This window comes from Poecile atricapillus, chromosome 24 (genome assembly GCF_030490865.1).
Source record: "Poecile atricapillus isolate bPoeAtr1 chromosome 24, bPoeAtr1.hap1, whole genome shotgun sequence".
NCBI lineage: Eukaryota > Metazoa > Chordata > Aves > Passeriformes > Paridae > Poecile > Poecile atricapillus.
In genome coordinates this window covers 728,844-751,195 of record NC_081272.1, presented here as the reverse complement: position 1 = coordinate 751,195, position 22,352 = coordinate 728,844, and the positions used below count along the sequence as shown (strand labels likewise).

At 52.8% G+C, this 22,352-nt stretch overlaps 1 protein-coding gene across 14 annotated transcripts; it reads left to right on the top strand.

Annotated features, from left to right (window-relative positions):
• The first annotated feature begins 1,005 nt into the window (after positions 1–1,005).
• LAPTM5 (lysosomal protein transmembrane 5) lies at positions 1,006–22,127 on the top strand. Of its 14 annotated transcripts, XM_058856794.1 has the most exons (11): positions 1,006–1,171; positions 7,062–7,155; positions 13,673–13,749; positions 14,673–14,801; positions 15,864–15,989; positions 16,632–16,727; positions 18,512–18,604; positions 21,058–21,456; positions 21,569–21,644; positions 21,701–21,721; positions 21,761–22,127. In XM_058856794.1, the coding sequence occupies exons 1-8, from the start codon at positions 1,085–1,087 to the stop codon at positions 21,130–21,132; spliced, it is 777 nt and encodes a 258-aa protein (XP_058712777.1). In that variant the 5' UTR covers positions 1,006–1,084; the 3' UTR covers positions 21,133–21,456; positions 21,569–21,644; positions 21,701–21,721; positions 21,761–22,127. The 14 variants fall into 14 exon arrangements, with proteins under 14 accessions (XP_058712777.1, XP_058712779.1, XP_058712775.1 ...); XM_058856796.1 differs by having other exon boundaries at positions 15,867–15,989; positions 21,569–21,632; positions 21,680–22,127; XM_058856792.1 differs by lacking the exon at positions 21,569–21,644 and adding an exon at positions 21,645–21,662 and having other exon boundaries at positions 21,058–21,339; positions 21,701–22,127.
• Positions 22,128–22,352: the final 225 nt, after the last annotated feature.

Below are 22,352 nucleotides of genomic sequence, written 5' to 3'. Positions count from 1 at the left end.
CAGAAATGATTTCTGACACCTGCAAATCCTTCTCTAAACCCTGGCCTGCGAACATTTGGAGTGGGGCTCAGGGGGGTTGGACACAGCAGGACAGCAGCTCCACATCCTGGGGGGTAAAACTGGGAATATTGGGAATTCCGGGCTCTCCACAGCCCCCTCCCCATGGGAATCATTCGGGTTTAACAAGGCCCAGTCTGGTGCTGCCCCTGAGATGGAGAAACTCCTGGGATGGATCCAGGCTGGGGAGAAGCAGATGGAGCAGCCCTGGGAGAGGATTTGGGGGTGGTGGTGGGTGAAACTGGACATGACCCAGCCCAGATCCCCCCAGCCCTGGGCTGATCCCTGTGAGCTAAAGGGGGATTGTGCCTCTGTGTCCCTCTCAGGTGAGGGACCCCACCTGCAGAGCTGCCCCAGCCCTGCAGCCCCCAGAATTAAGGATGTGGAGCTGCTGGAGAGAGCCCAGAGGAATCCATGAACAAGTGTGAGCTGCTGCTCCCCCGTTTGGGTCAGACCCAGCAATTCCTCTGGCAATCAAGGACACCTCACTGCCTCAGGCTCGAGAGATGGAAACAAAAGGGAGCTGGGGGAGCGAACTTGGGGTAAATGACTTCATTACCTGGAGCTGGAATTGGGAGATTAACCCCAATGTGCAAATGGGCCAGACTTACAAAAGTGTGAAACCCGGGAATGGTGCCTTTGCTGGCAGGGAACGCCAGGTCCAAAGGGAGGAACTTGGATGCTTCACTGCAAAAACAGCAGGGTGAGTTTGAGGTGAGATTCCTGGACACTGCTTTTGCTCCTGAGGAGTTTTGTGGGACAAGATCACGTCCTGCTCCTGATCCTCCTGCCCTGACAGCCCCGTGCTGGACACCTGAGCCGTGCTGGGGCTCTGGTTCCCAGGCTGGACGTGTTCAGGAAGCCCCCCACTTTTGCTTTCTTTGTGATTGAGAAACCCAAAGGCCTCATGTGACTCTGCAGATGACTTCACACATTCAGAGAGCAGGAAGGAAGCTGAGCTGCTCTTGCTTCGCTTTCCGTGGGGCAGCTCCAAATTCGACCTCATTAACTCAGGAGAGACCCGAAAATGACCCCCCAAACCCCCCCTGAGCCCCCCAAATGCTGCTGCTTCAACATCAAGACAGCGACGGCGACCCTGGGGATCTTCCACATGGTGAGTGCTGGGCCTGGAAGGGGACAGGGACAGGGAGAGAAGGAAACAGAGGTGGAACCTCTCCAGAAGGAGCGTTGTTGTGGTTCACAGGGCTCCCTGACACTGGAATGTTCGCTGTTCCCAAGAGGAAAACCCAGTGAGCTCAGAGGGATGAACAAAAGGTGGTGGGGGAGAGGGAGAAGAGGAATTGGCTGTACTGGGAGGGGTTTTGAATGATTTTTTTCCCCTGGCCCTGCCAATTGGAGCTCAGGGAAACTGAGCTTCCTGTTTTTCTGCTCCCAGCCGAGTGCATCCCGAAGCTGCTGGGTGGGAATGGGGCACTGGAGGGATTTGGGAGCTGGGTGAGCAGAGGGTGATGGGCAGAGCTGCCTCCTTCATGTCCCTCTTGGTTTCCATTGGGATGGAGGCCACGTTTCCCAGGCAGCTGGGGAAGCTGTTCAGGGCAGGGATGGCAGAGCAGGAGAGCCTGGAAACCCCTCTGTGCCGCGCTCCTGGCTGCACTGAGGAGCTCGAGGTGCTTTCAGCCATGCCGAGGATGTGGTTTATTGCCTGGCTGGGTTATTAAAATAATCCTGTGCACAGTCAGGGTTTCAGGGGCTCTCACAGGTTCCTTGGACAGCTCAGGGGGAGCTGGGGACCTGCAGCCTGCAGAAATCCCATGGGAGGACATTCCAAGGTCCCCCAGAGCTCTGGGTGTGCACAGTCAGGGTTTCAGGTCCTCAGGGTGACAAGGGGGCTCTCACCACTCCCTGCCCAGCAGAGGGGCACTGGGAGGACCTGCAGCCTGCAGAAATCCCATGGGAGGACATTCCAAGGTCCCCCCTGTTCCCTGGAGCAGCAGCAGCTGTACCACCCCTTTTGCCCCTGGAAAACTGGGTGATTTTTGGATGGGCCTTGTCTCACTTCTTGAAGGGATATCACACCGTGCCAACCGTCTTCCCCTGCCTCTTTCCTCCCTTCTGATGGTGCAGTGAGAGGAAGAGGAGATTCCCTGGCTCCAGAACTCCATCAGTGCTGGGGGTTTGGATCAGGATAAATTCCTGCTGCAGGTGCCAGGGGTGAACCCCAGCCGTGACCTCAAAGAGCTCTCAGGCTCTGTGGCAACGCCTTCTCCTCCCATAAACCAGCTCTGCCTCGCTCTGATCCCTTCAGAGACAGCTGGAATAAATCCTGGGTGTGCTGGGCAGAGGGTTCATGCCCTGGATGTGCATTCCCTGCAGGAATAAGGCAGGCTCCACATTCCAGCGTGCCAAAGCTGCTGGGGAGGTGTCCTGGTGCTGGCCTGGCTCTCCATGCCAAGGGAAAGGCCTGCAGGTCTCTGCCCGCTCACAGCTCACTGTTTCTTCCTTTTTTCTACACAAAATGGAAAATTTTGAACCAACTTTTGCCTTAAAAGTCTCCTGAACCTCTCAGGCTGGGCTGGGGCTTCCTGCCGTGTCTGTATCTGGTGTGGCTGCACTTGCTCTGGCCTTTGTGGCTCATTTCCACAGCAGTGAGGAAACCAGGCCCTCATTTTTCTGTGACAGACATCAGAGAGGCTTCCTCATGCTGAACTTCAGCCCCTGGAGCTGCTGGGTGGGATGGGAGAGTCTGGGTTTGCTGTCCTGCTCTCACCCACTCCTCTTTCAGAACAGAGCTGGTACTCAGGGCCCAGCTCATCCATTTTGCTCAGGCCTCCTTTTAAAGAAAACCCAAAAAAGCAATTTCTGCCCGTATTTCCCACGCTGGCAATTGAGGGGTTGGACCAACAGCAGAAATAAAGGCGGCAAAACCTGTTTGGGAGCTTGAACACGAAAGCTCTCAGGCACCTTGCAGTCAGGTGTGATCTCCATGTGTCTTCATTAGGAGATCCCTCCCCTCCCAAGGGGCACCAGCAGCCGTAAAGGCACTTTGGATCGATGCAATTTCATCCTTGACAGGGTTCAGAGCTGCCCTGGGAGCTGAAATGCTGTTCCATTAAGCTGAACTCGTGTTAACTTTCTCGTGTCCTCGTGTAATGAGATCTGGATATTCCTCCTCTTCCTGCCAGCTCAGGAGCAAATTGCAAAGTTCATTTACTTCATGGAAAAAAGGGAAGACAGCAGAGTGACTCTGGAACGAGCTGGTACCAGACAGGCCCAGGGAAAACCTGACACATCCTTCCTTCTCTTTCAGACTCCAGACAGAATTTTAAATTCAGAGGGACAGGGTGGGACAGGGGCTCTCTGCAGCCCAGCGTGGCTTGGTGGCTGCTGGCTCTTGGTGCCACAGCTCTTCTGGGAGCTGCAGGCTCAGATAGTTCATGAATTTGGTTTGATGTTATTCCCAGGAGTTCTGCAGCTGACACAGAGGCAGAGGGGCTGTGCTCAGCTCCTGGCACTCCCAGCCTCGCTTCCCCCTTCCTGGGGGAACAGAATTCCCTCCCAGCAGCTCAGCAGCCCTGGCTGGGCATCCCTGCTGCCCACACCGTGTCTGGATCCCTCTGAGGACACAGAACCGTCCTGTGCCCACACCGTGTCTGGATCCCTCTGAGGACACAGAACTGCTCTGTGCCCACACCGTGTCTGGATCCCTCTGAAGATACAGAACCGCTCTGTGCCCACACCGTGTCTGGATCCCTCTGAGGACACAGAACTGTTCTGTGCCCACACCGTGTCTGGATCCCCCTGAGGATACAGAACTGCTCTGTGCCCACACCGTGTCTGGATCCCCCTGAGGATACAGAACTGCTCTGTGCCCACACCGTGTCTGGATCCCTCTGAGGACAGAACTGCTCTGTGCCCACACCGTGTCTGGATCCCACAGAACCGCTCTGTGCCCACACCGTGTCTGGATCCCCCTGAGGACACAGAACCGCTCTGTGCCCACACCGTGTCTGGATCCCCCTGAGGACACAGAACTGCTCTGTGCCCACACCGTGTCTGGATCCCACAGAACCGCTCTGTGCCCACACCGTGTCTGGATCCCTCTGAAGATACAGAACTGCTCTGTGCCCACACCGTGTCTGGATCCCCCTGAGGACACAGAACCGCTCTGTGCCCACACCGTGTCTGGATCCCTCTGAGGACAGAACTTCTCTGTGCCCACACCGTGTCTGGATCCCCCTGAGGACAGAACCGCTCTGTGCCCACACCGTGTCTGGATCCCACAGAACTGCTCTGTGCCCACACCGTGTCTGGATCCCCCTGAGGACACAGAACCGCTCTGTGCCCACACTGTGTCTGGATCCCTCTGAGGACACAGAACTGCTCTGTGCCCACACCGTGTCTGGATCCCTCTGAGGACACAGAACCGCTCTGTGCCCACACCGTGTCTGGATCCCTCTGAGGACACAGAACTGCTCTGTGCCCACACCGTGTCTGGATCCCTCTGAAGATACAGAACCGCTCTGTGCCCACACCGTGTCTGGATCCCTCTGAAGGGGAACTGCTCTGTGCCCACACCGTGTCTGGATCCCTCTGAGGACACAGAACCGCTCTGTGCCCACACCGTGTCTGGATCCCTCTGAGGACAGAACTTCTCTGTGCCCACACCGTGTCTGGATCCCTCTGAAGATACAGAACCGCTCTGTGCCCACACCGTGTCTGGATCCCTCTGAAGACAGAACTTCTCTGTGCCCACACCGTGTCTGGATCCCTCTGAAGATACAGAACCGCTCTGCTGCCCACACCGTGTCTGGATCCCCCTGAGGACACAGAACTGCTCTGTGCCCACACCGTGTCTGGATCCCCCTGAGGACACAGAACCGCTCTGTGCCCACACCGTGTCTGGATCCCTCTGAAGATACAGAACCGCTCTGTGCCCACACCGTGTCTGGATCCCTCTGAGGACACAGAACTGCTCTGTGCCCACACCGTGTCTGGATCCCCCTGAGGACACAGAACCGCTCTGCTGCCCACACCGTGTCTGGATCCCTCTGAGGACACAGAACTGCTCTGTGCCCAGCCCAGCCCGTGCAGCAGCCGGCTCTGTGCTGTTCCTGCAGTCCTGGTTTGCAAACCCCAGCCCCAAGCCTGGCGGTGCCACAGCTGAAGCCAAGGCTTGGTGCAGCTCTGCTGGAAGAGTTGTTGGTGCTGCTGTGGGTGGCAGATGGGGCCTGGTTTCTGCATCACTGTGGGGCCACAGGGCTCGGGGTCACCGAGCCAGAGGGACCCCAGAGGGTCACTGGTGCCACCCCCTGCTCCAGCAGGGCCATCCCAGGGTACAGAGCCCGGGGCTGTGTCCGTGTGGCTCGGGAATATCCCAGGGACGAGACCCCAGCCCCTCTCCGGGCTCTGCTCAGGGCAGTTCTGCAGTTCCTGGGCTCAGCCCCTGCTCTGGTGTCACTGCTGGGCCTGGAGCAGAGCCTGGTCCTGATCGGACCCTCCCTGCACCCAGGGACACACAGGGACACCCCAGGGACTGACAGGGACAAACAGGGACAACAGGGGACAGCCAGGGACAGCCATGGACTGACAGGGACAGCCAGGGATACACGGGGGCACACACAGGGATGGAATTGCCAGAGCAGCTGTGGATCCCTGGCAGTGCCCAAGGCCAGGCTGGACATTGGGGCTGGAGCAGCCTGGGACAGTGGGGGTGACCCTGGGACAGTGGGGGTGACCCTGGGGACAGTGGAGGTGACCCTGGGACAGTGGGGATGACCCTGGGGACAGTGGGGGGTGACCCTGGGACAGTGGGAGGTGACCCTGGGGACAGTGGGAGGTGACCCTGGGACATTGGGGGTGACCCTGGGGACAGTGGAGGTGACACTGGGGACAGTGGGAGGTGACCCTGGGACAGTGGGGGTGACCCTGGGACATTGGGGGTGACCCTGGGGACAGTGGGAGGTGACCCTGGGACAGTGGGAGGTGACCCTGGGGACAGTGGGAGGTGACCCTGGGACAGTGGGAGGTGACCCTGGGGACAGTGGGAGGTGACCCTGGGACATTGGGGGTGACCCTGGGGACAGTGGGAGGTGACCCGGGGACAGTGGGGGTGACCCTGGGGACAGTGGGGGTGACCCTGGGACAGTGGGAGGTGTTCCTGCTATGGCAAGGGTGGGATGGGAAAAGCTTTCCAATCCCTTCCAACCCCAAGGGCAAAGCCCTTCCAAGTGTGGGCAATAGTTCCCATGTTTCCCATGGATCATTATTCCCAAAAATTCCTGTGGAGGGGTTGGAGACCGCTCAGCTCAGCCCCCAGTGCAGGCTGCAAACCCCTTCCTGCAGAGCTTTCCCAGGGTGGAAAACAGGGAAAAACCCAGCAAGTTCCATCCTTGGTGTGATTCCCTGATTCCCTGGAGATCTCCTGACCTGGGCTCACACATGGATTTCTCAGACCATCCCTGGCTGTGTGCAGAGGTTCAGGGCCAGGCCTGAGCCCACAGCTCTGGAGCTCCCTCCACCTCCCAGCTCGTTAAACTCAGGACAGAACCAACCCTGCAGGCTGGGTTTGATGGTCCAGTTGGAAAACTTGGGGGAAATCATTCTGGTTCAATGTGCAAAAAGAACATTTGGAGGTTTTCCTCAAATAATAAAAGAAGGAAAGTGATGATTTTGTCAATGGAGTGGCACAGCTACACCTACAGGGAAATCTTGAATATTTTTTGTGGTTTTTTTTTTACCCTTTGGAATACTGGTGTTGCATTTCCCTCAACTCCAGAGCAAAAGGCAATCCCAAAACATAAAACCAGGATAAAAACCATTGAAACAAACCCACTGACTTTGCCATTTCTCCATCCTCCTTCTGCTGGCAGTTAAATCCAAAATATTAATAAACTGATAACTGTTGTCTCAGAATTTCCTGGGATTTGAACCCTTTGTGTTTGGCTCACTTGGAGACTCATCCATCCATCATTCCCTGGAAGTAAATTCCCTGCTGGGGATTTGGCCCAAGGCCCCTGAATTGTGTTTTTTGCTTTGTTCTCCAGGTCATGAGCGTCCTGCTGCTGATCGAGTATTCCCTGGAGGTGGCCAACGGGAAGGGCTTCTGCAAAGACCTGGACAAGGATTCCTACAGAATTGGTGGGTCCTGGGAATGTGGGCAGGGATCCCCCAGTCCTGCACCACTCCCTCTGCCTTCTCCATCAAGGAATTTGGAGTTCTGGGTGATAAGCTCAGGAGGGAGTTTGGGCTCTGTGTGGGGTTTGCTCTAGGCCAAGGCTGTGTTGGGTTTTCATTTCAGAGGATGAGCCCCAGAGTCCTCCAGCTCCCTCTGGAATCTCCTGTGGATTCCCCTGGCAATCCTGATTTCCCTTCCTCTCCCTTTTCCCCAGCTGTGCATCATTCCAGCCTCACACACGCTCCTGACTTCCTTCCCAGTTCCATTTCCAGGGAAACACTGAAGTGTCTGAGAGCTCCTCAATGGACAGAAGGGACAAATCCCACCCCACACTGATCCCATGGATGTGTGGGCTGGGGGCCATTCCCATGGATCCATTCCCATGGGGCCATTCCCATGGGGCCATTCCCATGGAGCCATTCTCATGGATCCATTCCCATGGATCCATTCCCATGGAGTTATTCCCATGGATCCATTCCCATGGAACCATTCCCATGGATCCATTCCCATGGGGCCATTCCCATGGAGCCATTCCCATGGGGCCATTCCCATGGATCCATTCCCATGGGGCCATTCCCATGGGGCCATTCCCATGGAACCATTCCCATGGATCCATTCCCATGGAGCCATTCCCATGGATCCATTCCCATGGGGCCATTCCCATGGAGCCATTCCCATGGATCCATTCCCATGGGGCCATTCCCATGGGGCCATTCCCATGGAGTTATTCCCATGGATCCATTCCCATGGGGCCATTCCCATGGGGCCATTCCCACGGGGCCATTCCCATGGGGCCATTCCCATGGGGCCATTCCCATGGAACCATTCCCATGGATCCATTCTCATGGAGCCATTCCCATGGGGCCATTCCCATGGATCCATTCCCATGGAACCATTCCCATGGGGCCATTCCCATGGGGCCACTCCCATGGAGCCATTCCCATGGATCCATTCCCACGGGGCCATTCCCACGGGGCCATTCCCATGGATCCATTCCCATGGATCCATTCCCATGGGGCCATTCCCATGGATCCATTCCCATGGGGCCATTCCCATGGATCCATTCCCATGGATCCATTCCCATGGGGCCATTCCCATGGAGCCATTCCCATGGATCCATTCCCATGGAGTTATTCCCATGGATCCATTCCCATGGAGTTATTCCCATGGATCCATTCCCATGGATCCATTCCCATGGGGCCATTCCCATGGAACCATTCCCATGGAGTTATTCCCATGGAGCCATTCCCATGGATCCATTCCCATGGGGCCATTCCCGTGGGGCCATTCCCATGGAGCCATTCCCATGGGGCCATTCCCATGGAGCCATTCCCATGGATCCATTCCCATGGAGTTATTCCCATGGATCCATTCCCATGGAGTTATTCCCATGGATCCATTCCCATGGGGCCATTCCCATGGATCCATTCCCATGGGGCCATTCCCATGGATCCATTCCCATGGAACCATTCCCATGGGGCCATTCCCATGGAACCATTCCCATGGGGCCATTCCCATGGGGCCATTCCCATGGATCCATTCCCATGGAACCATTCCCATGGGGCCATTCCCATGGGGCCATTCCCATGGAAATATTCCCATGGAAACATTCCCATGGGGCCATTCCCATGGATCCATTCCCATGAGGCCATTCCCACGGGTCCATTCCCATGGAGTTATTCCCATGGAGTTTTTCCCATGGATCCATTCCCATGGATCCATTCCCATGGAGTTATTCCCATGGGGCCATTCCCATGGGGCCATTCCCATGGAACCATTCCCATGGGGCCATTCCCATGGATCCATTCCCATGGATCTCCTGCCTCCCTCCCCCCGTGCCCCCATTCCCAGATTTTCCCAGCCCCTGGTGTATTTTTCCGGAGCGCTGGTGGCTGGAAGAGGCCGAGCTGTCCCACAGCTCACAGCTCCTGAGGGATTGAATTCCTCCCGCAGGATCCAGCTCAGATCCTCACAAGGGCCTGGGGCTGTCTTGTGAGGTTCCATCTCAAACCCAACCCCGCAGCCCTCAGGCCTTGCCCAACCAGGATGTTCTGCTTGGAAACAGCTGCAGGGGGGGGGGGTTTCCTTTCTTGGGTCATTTTCCGTGTAAAACCACGAGCTGAGATAACTCTGGGAGCAAAAAAGGAACCCAGGCCCCCTCCCTGCCCACGGAGAGCAAACCACAACCCCTGGCAGGGCTTCCAATTCCAGCCAGGAATTGCTGTTCCCTGCTGTTCCTGGGCTGAAAATTCCCTGTGTGTGTGGAGGAAAAGGAGACTGAGTACGGATTCCTGCACATTCCAGACTCCCCTGTCCCCAGGACAGGAGTCAGAAATAGGGAAAAGCACCAGAGCGGGAACAGGCGCTTCCTGGTGAAGCTGGAAAAGCTGGCTTCACGTTTTTCCAAGGAAAGAGGCATCACTGGGATCCCCCAGGGCTCTTTGGCATCAGCGCTCCAAGGTTTGGTTCATCCAACAGAATCACGGAGTGTCTGGATTGGAAGGGATTTCATCACCCAGTTCCAAGGGGAAGGGCATCAGCAGTGAGAAAAAATTGGGAATTTGGAATTTGGGTGAGTCCTGCTGAGAGGGAGCCGAGCAAGGGGCAATGCAATGGTTCCCATGGAGCAAAATTCCCAAATATCCCTGGGTTATATCCAAATATCCTGGCTGCTCTGCTCTGCTCAGCCCCCAGTGCAGGGTGCAAACCCCAGGGAATGACCCAGGGGGAAAAATCCAGCAGGGAATGACCCAGGGGGAATAACCCAGCAGGGAATAACCCAGGGGGAATAATCCAGCAGGGAATGACCCAGCAGGGAATAATCCAGCAAGGAATGACCCAGCAGGGAATGAATGACCCAGCAAGGAATAACCCAGGAAGGAATGACACAGCAGGGAATAATCCAGCAGGGAATGACCCAGGGGGAATAATCCAGCAGGGAATGACCCAGCAAGGAATAACCCAGCAGGGAATAATCCAGCAGGGAATAACCCAGCAGGGAATGACCCATCAGGGAATAACCCAGCAAGGAATAATCCAGCAAGGAATGATTTAGCAGGGAATGACCCAGCAGGGAATGACCCAGCAAGGAATAACCCATCAGGGAATAATCCAGCAGGGAATGAATGACCCAGCAGGGAATGACCCAGCAGGGAATGACCCAGTAGGGAATGAATGACCCAGCAGGGAATAATCCAACAGGGAATAACTCAGCAGGGAATGAATGACCCAGCAGGGAATAACCCAGCAGGGAATAATCCAGCAAGGAATGATTTAGCAGGGAATGACCCAGCAGGGAATGACCCAGCAAGGAATAACCCATCAGGGAATAATCCAGCAGGGAATGAATGACCCAGCAGGGAATGACCCAGCAGGAATAACTCAGCAGGGAATAATCCAGCAGGGAATAATCCAGTAGGGAATAACTCAGCAGGGAATGAATGACCCAGCAGGGAATAATCCAGCAGGGAATTGCTGCGGGAATAATCCAGCAGGAATAACCCAGCAAGGAATAACCCAGCAGGGAATGACCCAGCAAGGAATAACTCAGGGGGAATGAATTACCCAGCAGGGAATGACCCAGCAGGGAATGACCCAGCAGGGAATGACCCAGCAGGCTCCAGAGCCAGGGCTGGGATCAGCACAAGGAAACCAGGAGCATCCATCCTTTCCTTTAAAACGCGTTCAAACTTCCAATTTCTGATGGGAATTGAAGCACTTGATGCAAGTGTGACCTCAAGGGTTTCCTTCCTCTTTCTGGCTTTGTTGTTTTGCTGTTTTGTGGGGGTTTTTTGAGTTGTTTTCTGGTTTGAGTTGGGTTTGTTGTTTTTTTTTTGTTGTTTATTTGTTTGTTTTGGGTTTTGTTTATTTGTTTGTTTGGGTTTTTTATTTTGTTTGGTGTTTTTTTGTTGGTTTGGTGGTTTTGTTTATTTCGGTTTTTGTTTGGGTTCTTTGTTTATTTGGGTTGTTGTTTGGGTTCTTTGTTTATTTGGGGTTTTGTTTGGGTTTTTGGTTTATTTTGATTTTGTTTGGGGTTTTGTTTGTTTATTTGGGTTTTGTTTGGGTTTTTTGTTTGTTTATTTGGGGTTTTTGTTTGTTTATTTGGGATTTTGTTTATTTGGCTTTTTTGTTTGTTTATTTGGGTTTTTGTTTGTTTATTTGGCCTTTTGTTTGGGTTTTTGTTTGTTTATTTGGCTTTTTGTTTGGGTTTTTGTTTGTTTATTTGGGTTTTTCATTTGTTTATTTGGGTTTTTGTTTTGTTTGTTTGGGTGGGTTGGGGTTGGTTTTTTTTTGGTTGTGTTTGTTTGGTTTTTTGTCCATGGCACCAACCCATCCCTGTTCCAGCAGGGAGGACGATCCTGTTCCCTGAGAACAAACAGCTCACGGGAAATTGTTTTCCCTTGGTTTTCCTTTTCTTTCCATCCCTTTGTGTTTGTGGGGGTTTTGTTTCTTTCTTGTTTGCTTTGGGGGGGCTTTGATCCAGGTTCTGCTTGGAAAATCCAGCTGGGCAATTAACTGGCAATGGCCACTTCCCAATTAATTAGGGATCCTGCCAGAGAGCTGGAGCAGGAATCCATGGAGAGAGAGAGAGAGGCAGGAAAATCCCGGGATGAGGAGAGAAATCCTTTCTGGGAAAACTCCTGAGTGCTGATGCTGGGAGAGGGGAAAGGCTTTGGGAGCTGGGGTTTTAATGGGATTGGGGTTGGCTCCTTTAGGGAAAAGGCTTTGGGAGTTTGGGTTTTTATGGGATTGGGGCCAACTCCTTTAGGGAAAAGGCTTTGGGATCTGGGGTTTTAAAGGGATTGGCTCCTTTAGGGAAAAGGCTTTGGAAGTTTGGTTTTTTATGGGATTGGGGTCAACTCCTTTAGGGAAAAGGCTTTGGGTACTGGGGCTTTAATGGGATTGGCTCCTTTAGGGAAAAGGCTTTGGAAGTTTGGGTTTTTATGGGATTGGGGTCAACTCCTTTAGGGAAAAGGCTTTGGGAGCTGGGGCCTTAATGGAATTGGCTCCTTTAGGGAAAAGGTTTTGGGAGTCTGGTTTTTATGGGATTGGGACTGGCTCCTTTAGGGAAAAGGCTTTGGGAGTTTGGGTTTTTATGGGATTAGCATTGGCTCCTTTAGGGAAAAGGCTTTGGGAGTCTGGTTTTTAATGGGATTGGGATTGGCTCCTTTAGGGAAAAGGCTTTGGGAGTTTGGGTTTTTAATGGGATTGGGACTGGCTCCTTTAGGGGAAACGTTTTGTGAGCTGGGGTTTTTATGGGATTGGCTCCTTTAGGGAAAAGGCTTTGGGAGTCTGGTTTTTAATGGGATTGGGATTGGCTCCTTTAGGGAAAAGGCTTTGGGAGTTTGGGTTTTTAATGGGATTGGGATTGGCTCCTTCAGGGCTGGTCCCACAAAGGCTGACTCTGGCTCCTTTGTTAATCTCTGTTTTGGGTTTAGGCTGTTTCCTGTTGATCTTTGGCTCTCTGGGCGCCACATCCCAGCCTTGGTTCTGCTCCCCTGCTCCTCAAAGGTGGGGGTGTTGTTCCACCTTGGAATTCTGGCTTTCCCACACCCCTGGGAGCAGGAGGAAAGCAGCAGTGGCTGCCTTTGGAGGGAGCTGCCCTTTGTGCTCCTCATCAGCTGCTTTAAAAAAAAGACAGAAAAATTTAAAAGTTTGGATCTTTTCTAGCAGAATTAAACCCTTTCTTGAAGCATTCAGGAACTGAAGAGCCCAAACTGGCCGGTGCTGTTTTATACTCAGCTGAAGCAGAAGGAAAGGAGCTGGAGGAGGCTCTGGGAAGGTTGTGCAGAGGCAGATAAAAAAAAACAAAACAAAACAAAAAGCAGAGTTTTTCCTCTGGAGAGGTGAATCAGCAGCAGGGCAGGCTGTGATTCCAGCAGGGAAAATTGCATCCAGGCAAAGGCTGAGCAGGAACTCCATGGATATAAAACACCACCCCTGCACCCAAAGCAGCTGCCAAAAATCACCCCAAACCCCCTCACCTTGTGGCTTTGAGGTGTCCCTTGCATCCCACAGCTGCAGAGTTGGGGGGAGAGATCCCCCCTGACCCTCCCTGCCCTCAGCAGTGCTGGGGGGTTAAAATTCCTGCTCTTCTCTGAGGGATCCTGAAGGTCCTTCAGCATTTCACTGCTGGTTCCTTTACCTGCCTTTCAGTCTCTAAATAATTTCCAGCTCAGAGCTATGAGCCAAAAGCCCTCTGGGTTGTTTTTTTTTTAATGCTTCATTTTGTAGCCTGGGATATTTAACATTTCAGGCCTTGAGTTCATAACCCACACAGGCTGGTGGATCCAGGAACTTCAAAGAGAGATGAAAAATGGGTGTAAAAAGGGAAAAAAGGGTTAATTCCAGCTGCATGGCATTAATTCCTCCACAGACACAACTCTTTGTGCCAGGTTGAACTGTCCCTTAGGGGTGTGATGGAGTTGGGACAGCTTTTGGTGATGTGGTGATTCCTTTTATCATTTTTATCCTTTTCAGCTGATGTCACCACCAGTTTCCTGCTGATCCTCATGTTGTTTGTCATCAGCCTGCACCTCCTGCTCGGGGTGCTCAAGGTGCGTTCCCCACAAATGACACTCAGGGTTTGGATGGTGCTCACTGGAATTATGGTCAAAAAAAGCAGGAAAACCCCCAAAATCACACAGGAAAAAAAAGGCAGATAAAAATCCCAAAATCAAACAGGGGGAAAAGGCAGATAAAAATCTCATATTCCCAGAATCCCACAGGGAAAAAAGGCAGATAAAAATCCCAGGATCCCAGAATCCCACAGGAAAAAAGGCAAATAAAAATCCCAGGATCCCAGAATCCCACAGGGGGAAAAGGCAAATAAAAATCCCAGAATTCCAGAATCCCACCAGGAAAAAAGGCAGATAAAAACGTCTCCTGCACCCAGAGGGAAAGAGGGACTGGTTTGAAGCCTCAGGTTCTTGTGAAAAGCTTCAAACACCCAGATTTACCAAATCTGGGCAAGATTTCCATCCAGGCTATGTTTGGTGTTAAATGAAGGAGATTTTATGATTTAGAAAGGTTTTCTTGCCTCATTTCCGTGCTCTGTTGCAAGTCAGGTCCTGTCAGAGAAGTGTCACTGCCCTGTTGCACCAGGGACTGATTTCCCAGTTCAGGAGGAGGAATCACCAGGCCTTGGGGTGGAAACCCCAGGAATCTGGCAGAGTTCTAAGCATTAAATATCACCCAAATAACCCAATTCTCCCTCTGCAGAGGTGAATTTTAGGGACAGTGGGATGACAGCTCTGATGGGAAGTGCCAATGTCACGGAGTGAGAATTCACAGGAATTTTCCAAAGGGGTGAAAAAAATCAGCGTTGATGCTCTGTTTTCTCTGGATCAGTCGTCACTGAAGTCAGAAATTCCAGGGAAGTGTTAATTCTTGGAGCACCACCTAAGTCCTTCCAGGCGTTGCCAGCAGGTCTCATTTCCCACTTGGAATGAAAATAACCGGCACTGCTTCTCCTCCTCAGGAGAGGGAGCGGCTCCTGATCCCCTTCCTGGCTCTGCAAGTCATTGATTTCCTCCTCAGCCTCCTGACCATGTTCAGCTCCTACATCCAGGTGCCCGTGATCATCTCCGTGTCCTCCCTGGGCCACACGGTGGGTGACAGCTCCTCCTCCAGGGGCTCCTGCCTTTCCAGAGCTGGGGAATGCGGGGGATGGAGGATCGCTGGATGGGGTGGTTCTCCATGGAATCTTGGAATCCATGGAATTTGGGTTGGAGCAAAGGATTGTTACCTCAGGATGGTTCTCCATGGAATCCATGGAATTCAGGCTGGAGCAAAGGATCGCTGGATGGGGTGGTTATCCATGGAATCATGGAATTCAGGTTGGAGCAAAGGATCGCTGGATGGGGTGGCTCTCCATGGAATCATGGAATCCATGGAATTCAGGCTGGAGCAAAGGATTGTTACCTCAGGGTGGTTCTCCATGGAATCTTGGAATCCATGGAATTCAGGTTGGAGCAAAGAAGGATTGTTACCTCAGGGTGGTTCTCCATGGAATCCATGGAATTCAGGTTGGAGCAAAGGATCTCTACCTTGGGGTGGCTCTCCATGGAATCAGGGAATCCATGGAATTCAGGTTGGAGCAAAGGATCATTACCTCAGGATGGTTCTCTGTGGAATTCATGGAATTCAGGTTGGAGCAAAGGATCGTGGCTGTTCTCCAGGGAATAATTCAGGATGGAAAAGACCTTTGGAATCCTGGAAGGTTGTAATAAAGGATTGCTGTCCTGGGCTCTGGTTTGTCATGGAATCCTTTCGTTTGGAAAAGACTTGAGGGATGATCCTGAATCCAGGTGCGAGGTGGTTTCTCCAAGGCTGGAGAATCCTTGGAGGCTGAAGGCAACCAGTGGCAGCTGGGATTATTTATTCCCCCTTGTCTTGGAATGTGGATTTTCTCCTGGCTTTGAGGGAGGTGGCTCTGGGTGAGATAAACTGGGATTGTCACTGCTCCGGCCAGAGGTTTCTGTGGAGCTCAGACAAGGCCCCACAGACGGTTTGCTCACTCTTTGGGCCAGATAAGGGAAGGTTTGGGTTGAATTTAAGGGAATTCAGTGGCTTAGACTGTGTGAACCAGCCACAGGCTCTGTGTAAAAGGTGAATAATGAGCAGAAGTGACCCAATCCTGTGATTGTGACCCAATTCCCGTTCCCCTCAGCAGGGCCACTCCAGGATTCCCCTGCTGGCGCTGCAGCTGCTGGATTTCTGCCTGAGCATCCTCACCCTCTGCAGCTCCTACATGGAGGTGCCCACCTACCTCAGCCTCAAGCCCGGGGACAGCAGGGTAGGTCTGGAGCCAGCTCCGCTCATTTTCCACACCGGGAACTCCTGTAAATTCCCATTCCACGGCTGTGCAGCTTCTCTGGAACACCCAGAACCGCTGGCTTTGACAGCCAAGAGGGTTTTCCGTGTTCTCCCAGCGCTGTTCCTGACTGACAGCTCCCGTGTTCCCTAAAAACACACCGTGTTTCTCCTTGTAGCAATCTGATGGATGCAAATTGCAGAGCAAAGTGATTCAGATGGAGCTGCCTGCGTGGAAAATGCCTCAAATTTCATCTTTATTAAACAGTCATGTTTAATAAATCCCACCCCGGTGATGTTAGGAATGGATGGAATCATCACATTCCTACAGAAGGGTGGAGACACAGATTTAAGGCCCTGGGATCACGATCCCAAGTTTCTCCCTCCAGAGAAAAGAGCAGGAAAATCCCAGGCGGGTGGCAGGAGCGGAAATTAAAATTTTAAAGGTTCTCATTTAAGCAGGGCTGTGCCAAGGAGTGGAAACAGCAGGGAGAAAACAATATCCCTGTGATCCTGCTGTGATCCTGTGAAAATCCTTCGTTCCTCGCTCTGCCCGAAGCTCTGTGGGTGCCCCTGGCAGAGGGAAGGAGGCTCTGGGGCTGAGAGCTTCTCCCTTTTCCCGCAGGGCTCTGTGCCAGCCCTGGAGTCGCTGCCAGCAGAGGAATACGCCAAAGTGATGATCACCTTCACCATCGCCTTCGTGGCCGTGCTCGTCCTCAAGGTAACAGGCTCCGGAGTGAGGCACCCCCAGGAAATGCAGCTGGAATTCTCTCCCGCTTCCAGGGATGGGAGGTGGGCGAATATTCCAACAATCTGTGTCTCACTTTGGGATCCTCAATCCCGCACCGCAGGGACAAGCAAGAGGAAATTGAGGGGAATCAAACATTCCTTGTGATTTTTATTTATTTCAAAACCAAAATCAGGGAGCGCGTTCCTTGGGCACCGCCATATTTCCCTGGAATCACATGACCAGATGGGCACCGCCATATTTTCCCAGAATCACGTGACCAGATGGGCACCGCCATATTTCCCTGGAATCACGTGACCAGATGGGTTCCACCATATTTTCCCAGAATCACGTGACCAGATGGGCACCACCATATTTTTCCCGGAATCACGTGACCACATGGGTTCCACCATATTTTCCCAGAATCACGTGACCAGATGGGCACCGCCATATTTTCCCAGAATCACGTGACCAGATGGGTACCACCATATTTTCCCGGAATCACGTGACCACATGGGTACCACCATATTTTCCCAGAATCACGTGACCAGATGGGCTCCGCCATATTTTTCCCGGAATCACGTGACCAGATGGGTTCCACCATATTTCCCTGGAATCACGTGACCAGATGGGCACCGCCATATTTTCCCAGAATCACGTGACCGGACACACACAGCCATATTTTCCCGGAATCATGTGACCAGATGGGTACCGCCATATTTTTCCCGGAAGCAGGGGGTGCCCTGGGCGCAGCCATGTCAGGGAACGCCAACCTTTGCTGCGTGAATTTTATTTATTTTTTAGATTAACTGGGGTTTTTTTCATGGATGAGCAGAGGTTTTCAGCCAGTTTCTACGATGGCTCCAGATTTGCTCTCTGGATGAAGAGGCTTTGGAAGCAAGGAAGGGCTTTGCAATATTCTCCAAAGATGCTCAAAGATTGGATTTACCTCCGATCTCTGGAATGCCGAGATCGATTTTTTCAGCTCAGATATTTCATTCCTTTTTTTTCTCTTTGTCTTGGCTTCGTGTCAACACAAACTGCCCTCATTGTCCCGGGAATGCTCAGCTGCCCAGCCCGAGTTTGGGCTCTGTGGCTCCCTGTGCTCCCTGAAAATCCCAACTGTTCCTGAGCACATTCCCAGGCCAACACAAACACCAGGCACACGACTCTGCCGTGCTGCTTGGAGCAGGGAAAATATTGATTTAACAGGGCCAGCCCCACAGACCCCGCTTATTTCCCTGGGCCACAGCCCCTCAATAAATCCTTTTTCCTCAGAAAAGCTCCATTTAGTGCATGGATAAATCCATGGGGTGCCAGGAGGTCCTGTCAGGGAGGTGCAAAAATGGGATTTTGCTGAATGAAGGGATTTTTGGGGCAGTCCTTGAAGCTCTGTGGTGCCTCTGGTGCTTTCCTGAGGCATCCAGACTTTGTCACCTGCTCCGAAAAATGACATCAGAGCCACGAGTTCCTTTCCTACCTGGGGATATTGTGATCTGGGAAGCCTCAGTGTTGTGTTTTAATGGATTTGCTGTTTAATCACTTTATATTTACCGGATTATTGACCCAGGCCCACCCCAATGCTGTTCTGCATTCATGGAATCATCACATCCCTAGGGAAGGATGGAAACACAGATTTAAGACCCTGGGATCGCGATCCCAAATTTCTCCCTCCACAGAAAAGAGCAGGAAAATCCCAGGCTGGTGGCAGAAGTGGAAATTCCCTCTTTTCCCTATGGGAAAAATTCCCTTTCCTTTCCCTCTTCCCTCTTTTCCAGGCCTACATGTTCCAGTGTGTCCTGAGCTGCTTTAAGTACATCAAAGCCAGCAGGAGGGAGGAGGTGAAGGCAGAGACACCGGCAGTGGAAAAGGTGAGGAAAAGTGAATTTACTCCTGAAAGTGGAACCACAAGAGTGGAAAAGGGGCATAAAAGTGAAATTATTCCCAAAAATGGACTCAAAAGCAGTGGGAAAGGTGAGGAAAAGTGAATTTATTCCATGAACAGGAATCCTTTAGACTGATGATCCTTATCTCTGCTGTTTTGGGATCAGAGAGAATTTCCAACCCTTTAAATCCCCGGTAGCAAGCGCTAATAATCAGTTTTTAATTACAATATATCCATTTAATTTTACTTCTGCATAAAATCTTTAAAGTCAATATTCAAGGAAGGTGAAAATCAGGCCCAGCAGATAAATGGGAATAAATTCCCTGTGATCCCGGATCCAGGAATTTGGATTGAATTCCAGATGGAATTCCATAGCTCAAAGTGTTTAAAATCAGCTTTTTCTTCACCTTTCTGCCTGAGAGTTTTGAATTTTCAGTGTTGTGAAGATGGATGGGAAGGAAAGAGGGAGGGACAGGGAATGCTGAGGGATGGGAATGCTGAGGGATGGGAATGCTGAGGGATGGGGATGGTGAGGGCAGGGAATGCTGAGGGATGGAAATGCTGAGGGACAGGGAATGCTGAGGGATGGGGAATGCTGAGGGATGGGAATGCTGAGGGATGGGAATGCTGAGGGATGGGAATGCTGAGGGATGGGAATGCTGAGGGACAGGGAATGCTGAGGGATGGGAATGCTGAGGGATGGGAATGCTGAGGGATGGGAATGCTGAGGGACAGGGAATGCTGAGGGATGGGAATGCTGAGGGACAGGGAATGCTGAGGGACAGGGAATGCTGAGGGACAGGGAATGCTGAGGGATGGGAATGGTGAGGGATGGGAATGCTGAGGGATGGGAATGCTGAGGGATGGGAATGGTGAGGGACAGGGAATGCTGAGGGATGGGAATGCTGAGGGATGGGAATGGTGAGGGACAGGGAATGCTGAGGGATGGGAATGCTGAGGGATGGGAATGCTGAGGGATGGGAATGCTGAGGGACAGGGAATGCTGAGGGATGAGGAATGCTGAGGGATGGGAATGCTGAGGGACAGGGAATGCTGAGGGATGGGGAATGCTGAGGGATGGGGATGGTGAGGGACAGGGAATGCTGAGGGATGGGAATGCTGAGGGATGGGAATGGTGAGGGATGGGAATGCTGAGGGATGGGAATGCTGAGGGATGGGAATGCTGAGGGATGGGAATGCTGAGGGCAGGGAATGCTGAGGGATGGGAATGCTGAGGGACAGGGAATGCTGAGGGATGGGAATGCTGAGGGACAGGGAATGCTGAGGGATGGGAATGGTGAGGGATGGGAATGCTGAGGGATGGGGAATGCTGAGGGATGGGAATGCTGAGGGATGGGAATGCTGAGGGATGAGGAATGCTGAGGGATGGGAATGCTGAGGGACAGGGAATGCTGAGGGATGGGGAATGCTGAGGGATGGGGATGGTGAGGGACAGGGAATGCTGAGGGATGGGAATGCTGAGGGATGGGAATGGTGAGGGATGGGAATGCTGAGGGATGGGAATGCTGAGGGATGGGAATGCTGAGGGATGGGAATGCTGAGGGCAGGGAATGCTGAGGGATGGGAATGCTGAGGGACAGGGAATGCTGAGGGATGGGAATGCTGAGGGATGGGAATGCTGAGGGCAGGGAATGGTGAGGGATGGGAATGCTGAGGGACAGGGAATGGTGAGGGATGGGAATGGTGAGGGATGGGAATGCTGAGGGATGGGAATGCTGAGGGATGGGAATGCTGAGGGACAGGGAATGCTGAGGGAAAGGGAATGCTGAGGGATGGGAATGCTGAGGGATGGGAATGCTGAGGGATGGGAATGTTGAGGGATGGGAATGCTGAGGGACAGGGAATGCTGAAGGATGGGAATGCTGAGGGATGGGAATGCTGAGGGATGGGAATGCTGAGGGACAGGGAATGCTGAGGGATGGGAATGCTGAGGGATGGGAATGCTGAGGGATGGGAATGCTGAGGGATGGGAATGCTGAGGGCAGGGAATGCTGAGGGACAGGGAATGGTGAGGGATGGGAATGCTGAGGGATGGGGAATGCTGAGGGACAGGGAATGCTGAGGGATGGGAATGCTGAGGGATGGGAATGTTGAGGGACAGGGAATGCTGAGGGATGGGGAATGCTGGGTTTTTATCTTTGTAAATCTGCTGAGCCAGATTGGCAGTGGTGCCCCAGCTGTGCCTCTCTGAAATTCCTCAGCTTTCCTTGGGAATGAGGTTGGGATCCTGCACCTCCAGGAGCCTTGGGCCATTTTTTGTCCAGGGAATGGGGGTGGCACTGGAACAAGGTGGATCCAATCCCTGCTGCCCCCAGCTCTGCTGGATTCCTGCCCTTTGTCCCTTCCCTGAAGCAGAGGAACCCTCCAGGATGAAATCCATCAAATCCCTGTGTTCCCATCACCTTTGATCTCTTCCAGGCCGTGCTGCCGTCCTATGAAGAAGCCCTGGAATTGCCTTCCAAGGATTCCCTCCCTCCCTACGTGTCCATCTGAGCCCAGCCCAGGGGAGAGGCGGCACTGGCTGCTGCTGCTGTGCCTCTCCCCTCCTGGCAGAGCCCATTCCCTGCTCCAGAGCACTTCCCAGCTTTTTCCAGATCCTTCCAGGGAACTGCCGGGCTCTTGTCCCGCTCTGGCATCTCCATTTCCCGTCTCTGGTTCCCAGCCCTGGGAGCTGGGATTTGGCTGCTGAGGGTGCTGAGGGTGAGGAGGGTGAGGAGGATGATGAGGGTGAGGAGGGTGCTGAGGGTGCTGAGGATGATGAGGGTGAGGAGGATGCTGAGGGTGCTGAGGATGATGAGGGTGCTGAGAGTGCTGAGGGTGCTGAGGATGATGAGGATGTTGAGGATCTGAGGATGCTGAGGAGGGTGTTGAGGGTGCTGAGGATGCTGAGGATGCTGAGGATGATGCTGAGGATGATGAGGATGCTGAGGAGCTGAGGAGCTGAGGATCTGAGAGTGCTGAGGATGCTGAGGAAGGTGCTGAGGATGCTGAGGGTGCTGAGGAAGGTGCTGAGGATGCTGAGGGTGCTGAGGATGATGAGGATCTGAGGATGCTGAGGAAGGTGCTGAGGGTGCTGAGGAAGGTGCTGAGGATGCTGAGGATGATGAGGATGCTGAGGAAGGTGCTGAGGGTGCTGAGCCCTGCCAGCTCCGCTCGGTGCCTCCAGGATCCTTCTCCTCTGGCTCAGCCCTTTAGGAATTGGGATTAAGGGATGAGCAGGGAAGGAATTTTCCCTGGGATAAGCGAGCCCTGCAGCTCCCACAGCCAGAATTCCTAGAGAAAAGGGATCAGCCAAACCCCCCCAGGAACTGCAGCTCTCCCCCTGTCTGCTTGTGGTGATTGACAGAGACCCAGAATATCCAGCCCAGCGTTGCTCTGCAGTTTCATACCCGAGTGGGTGCGTTTTTCTGTGCTTCTGTGGGACTTGGAAGACGAGTTTCAATTAAAATAAAAACCTTAATGGCTTCCAAACTGTGAGTCTGGTTTCTGAGGGTTCCTGATTGCTGAGTGAAGGAAGAAATTATTTGATTTATTAAAAAAATGAGCGAGAAAAAATGGTGCTTTGACCTTGGCCTGATCTTTTCTCATGCTTGTGCTGCTTGCAAAGGAAAAGCTGATATTTCTATTTCAATTTCCTCTCAAAATCTGCCTCTCTGCCTTATCAGCAGTGATAAGGAGCCGTGGCCTGTTCAGCAGTGACTCTGCACAGCTCA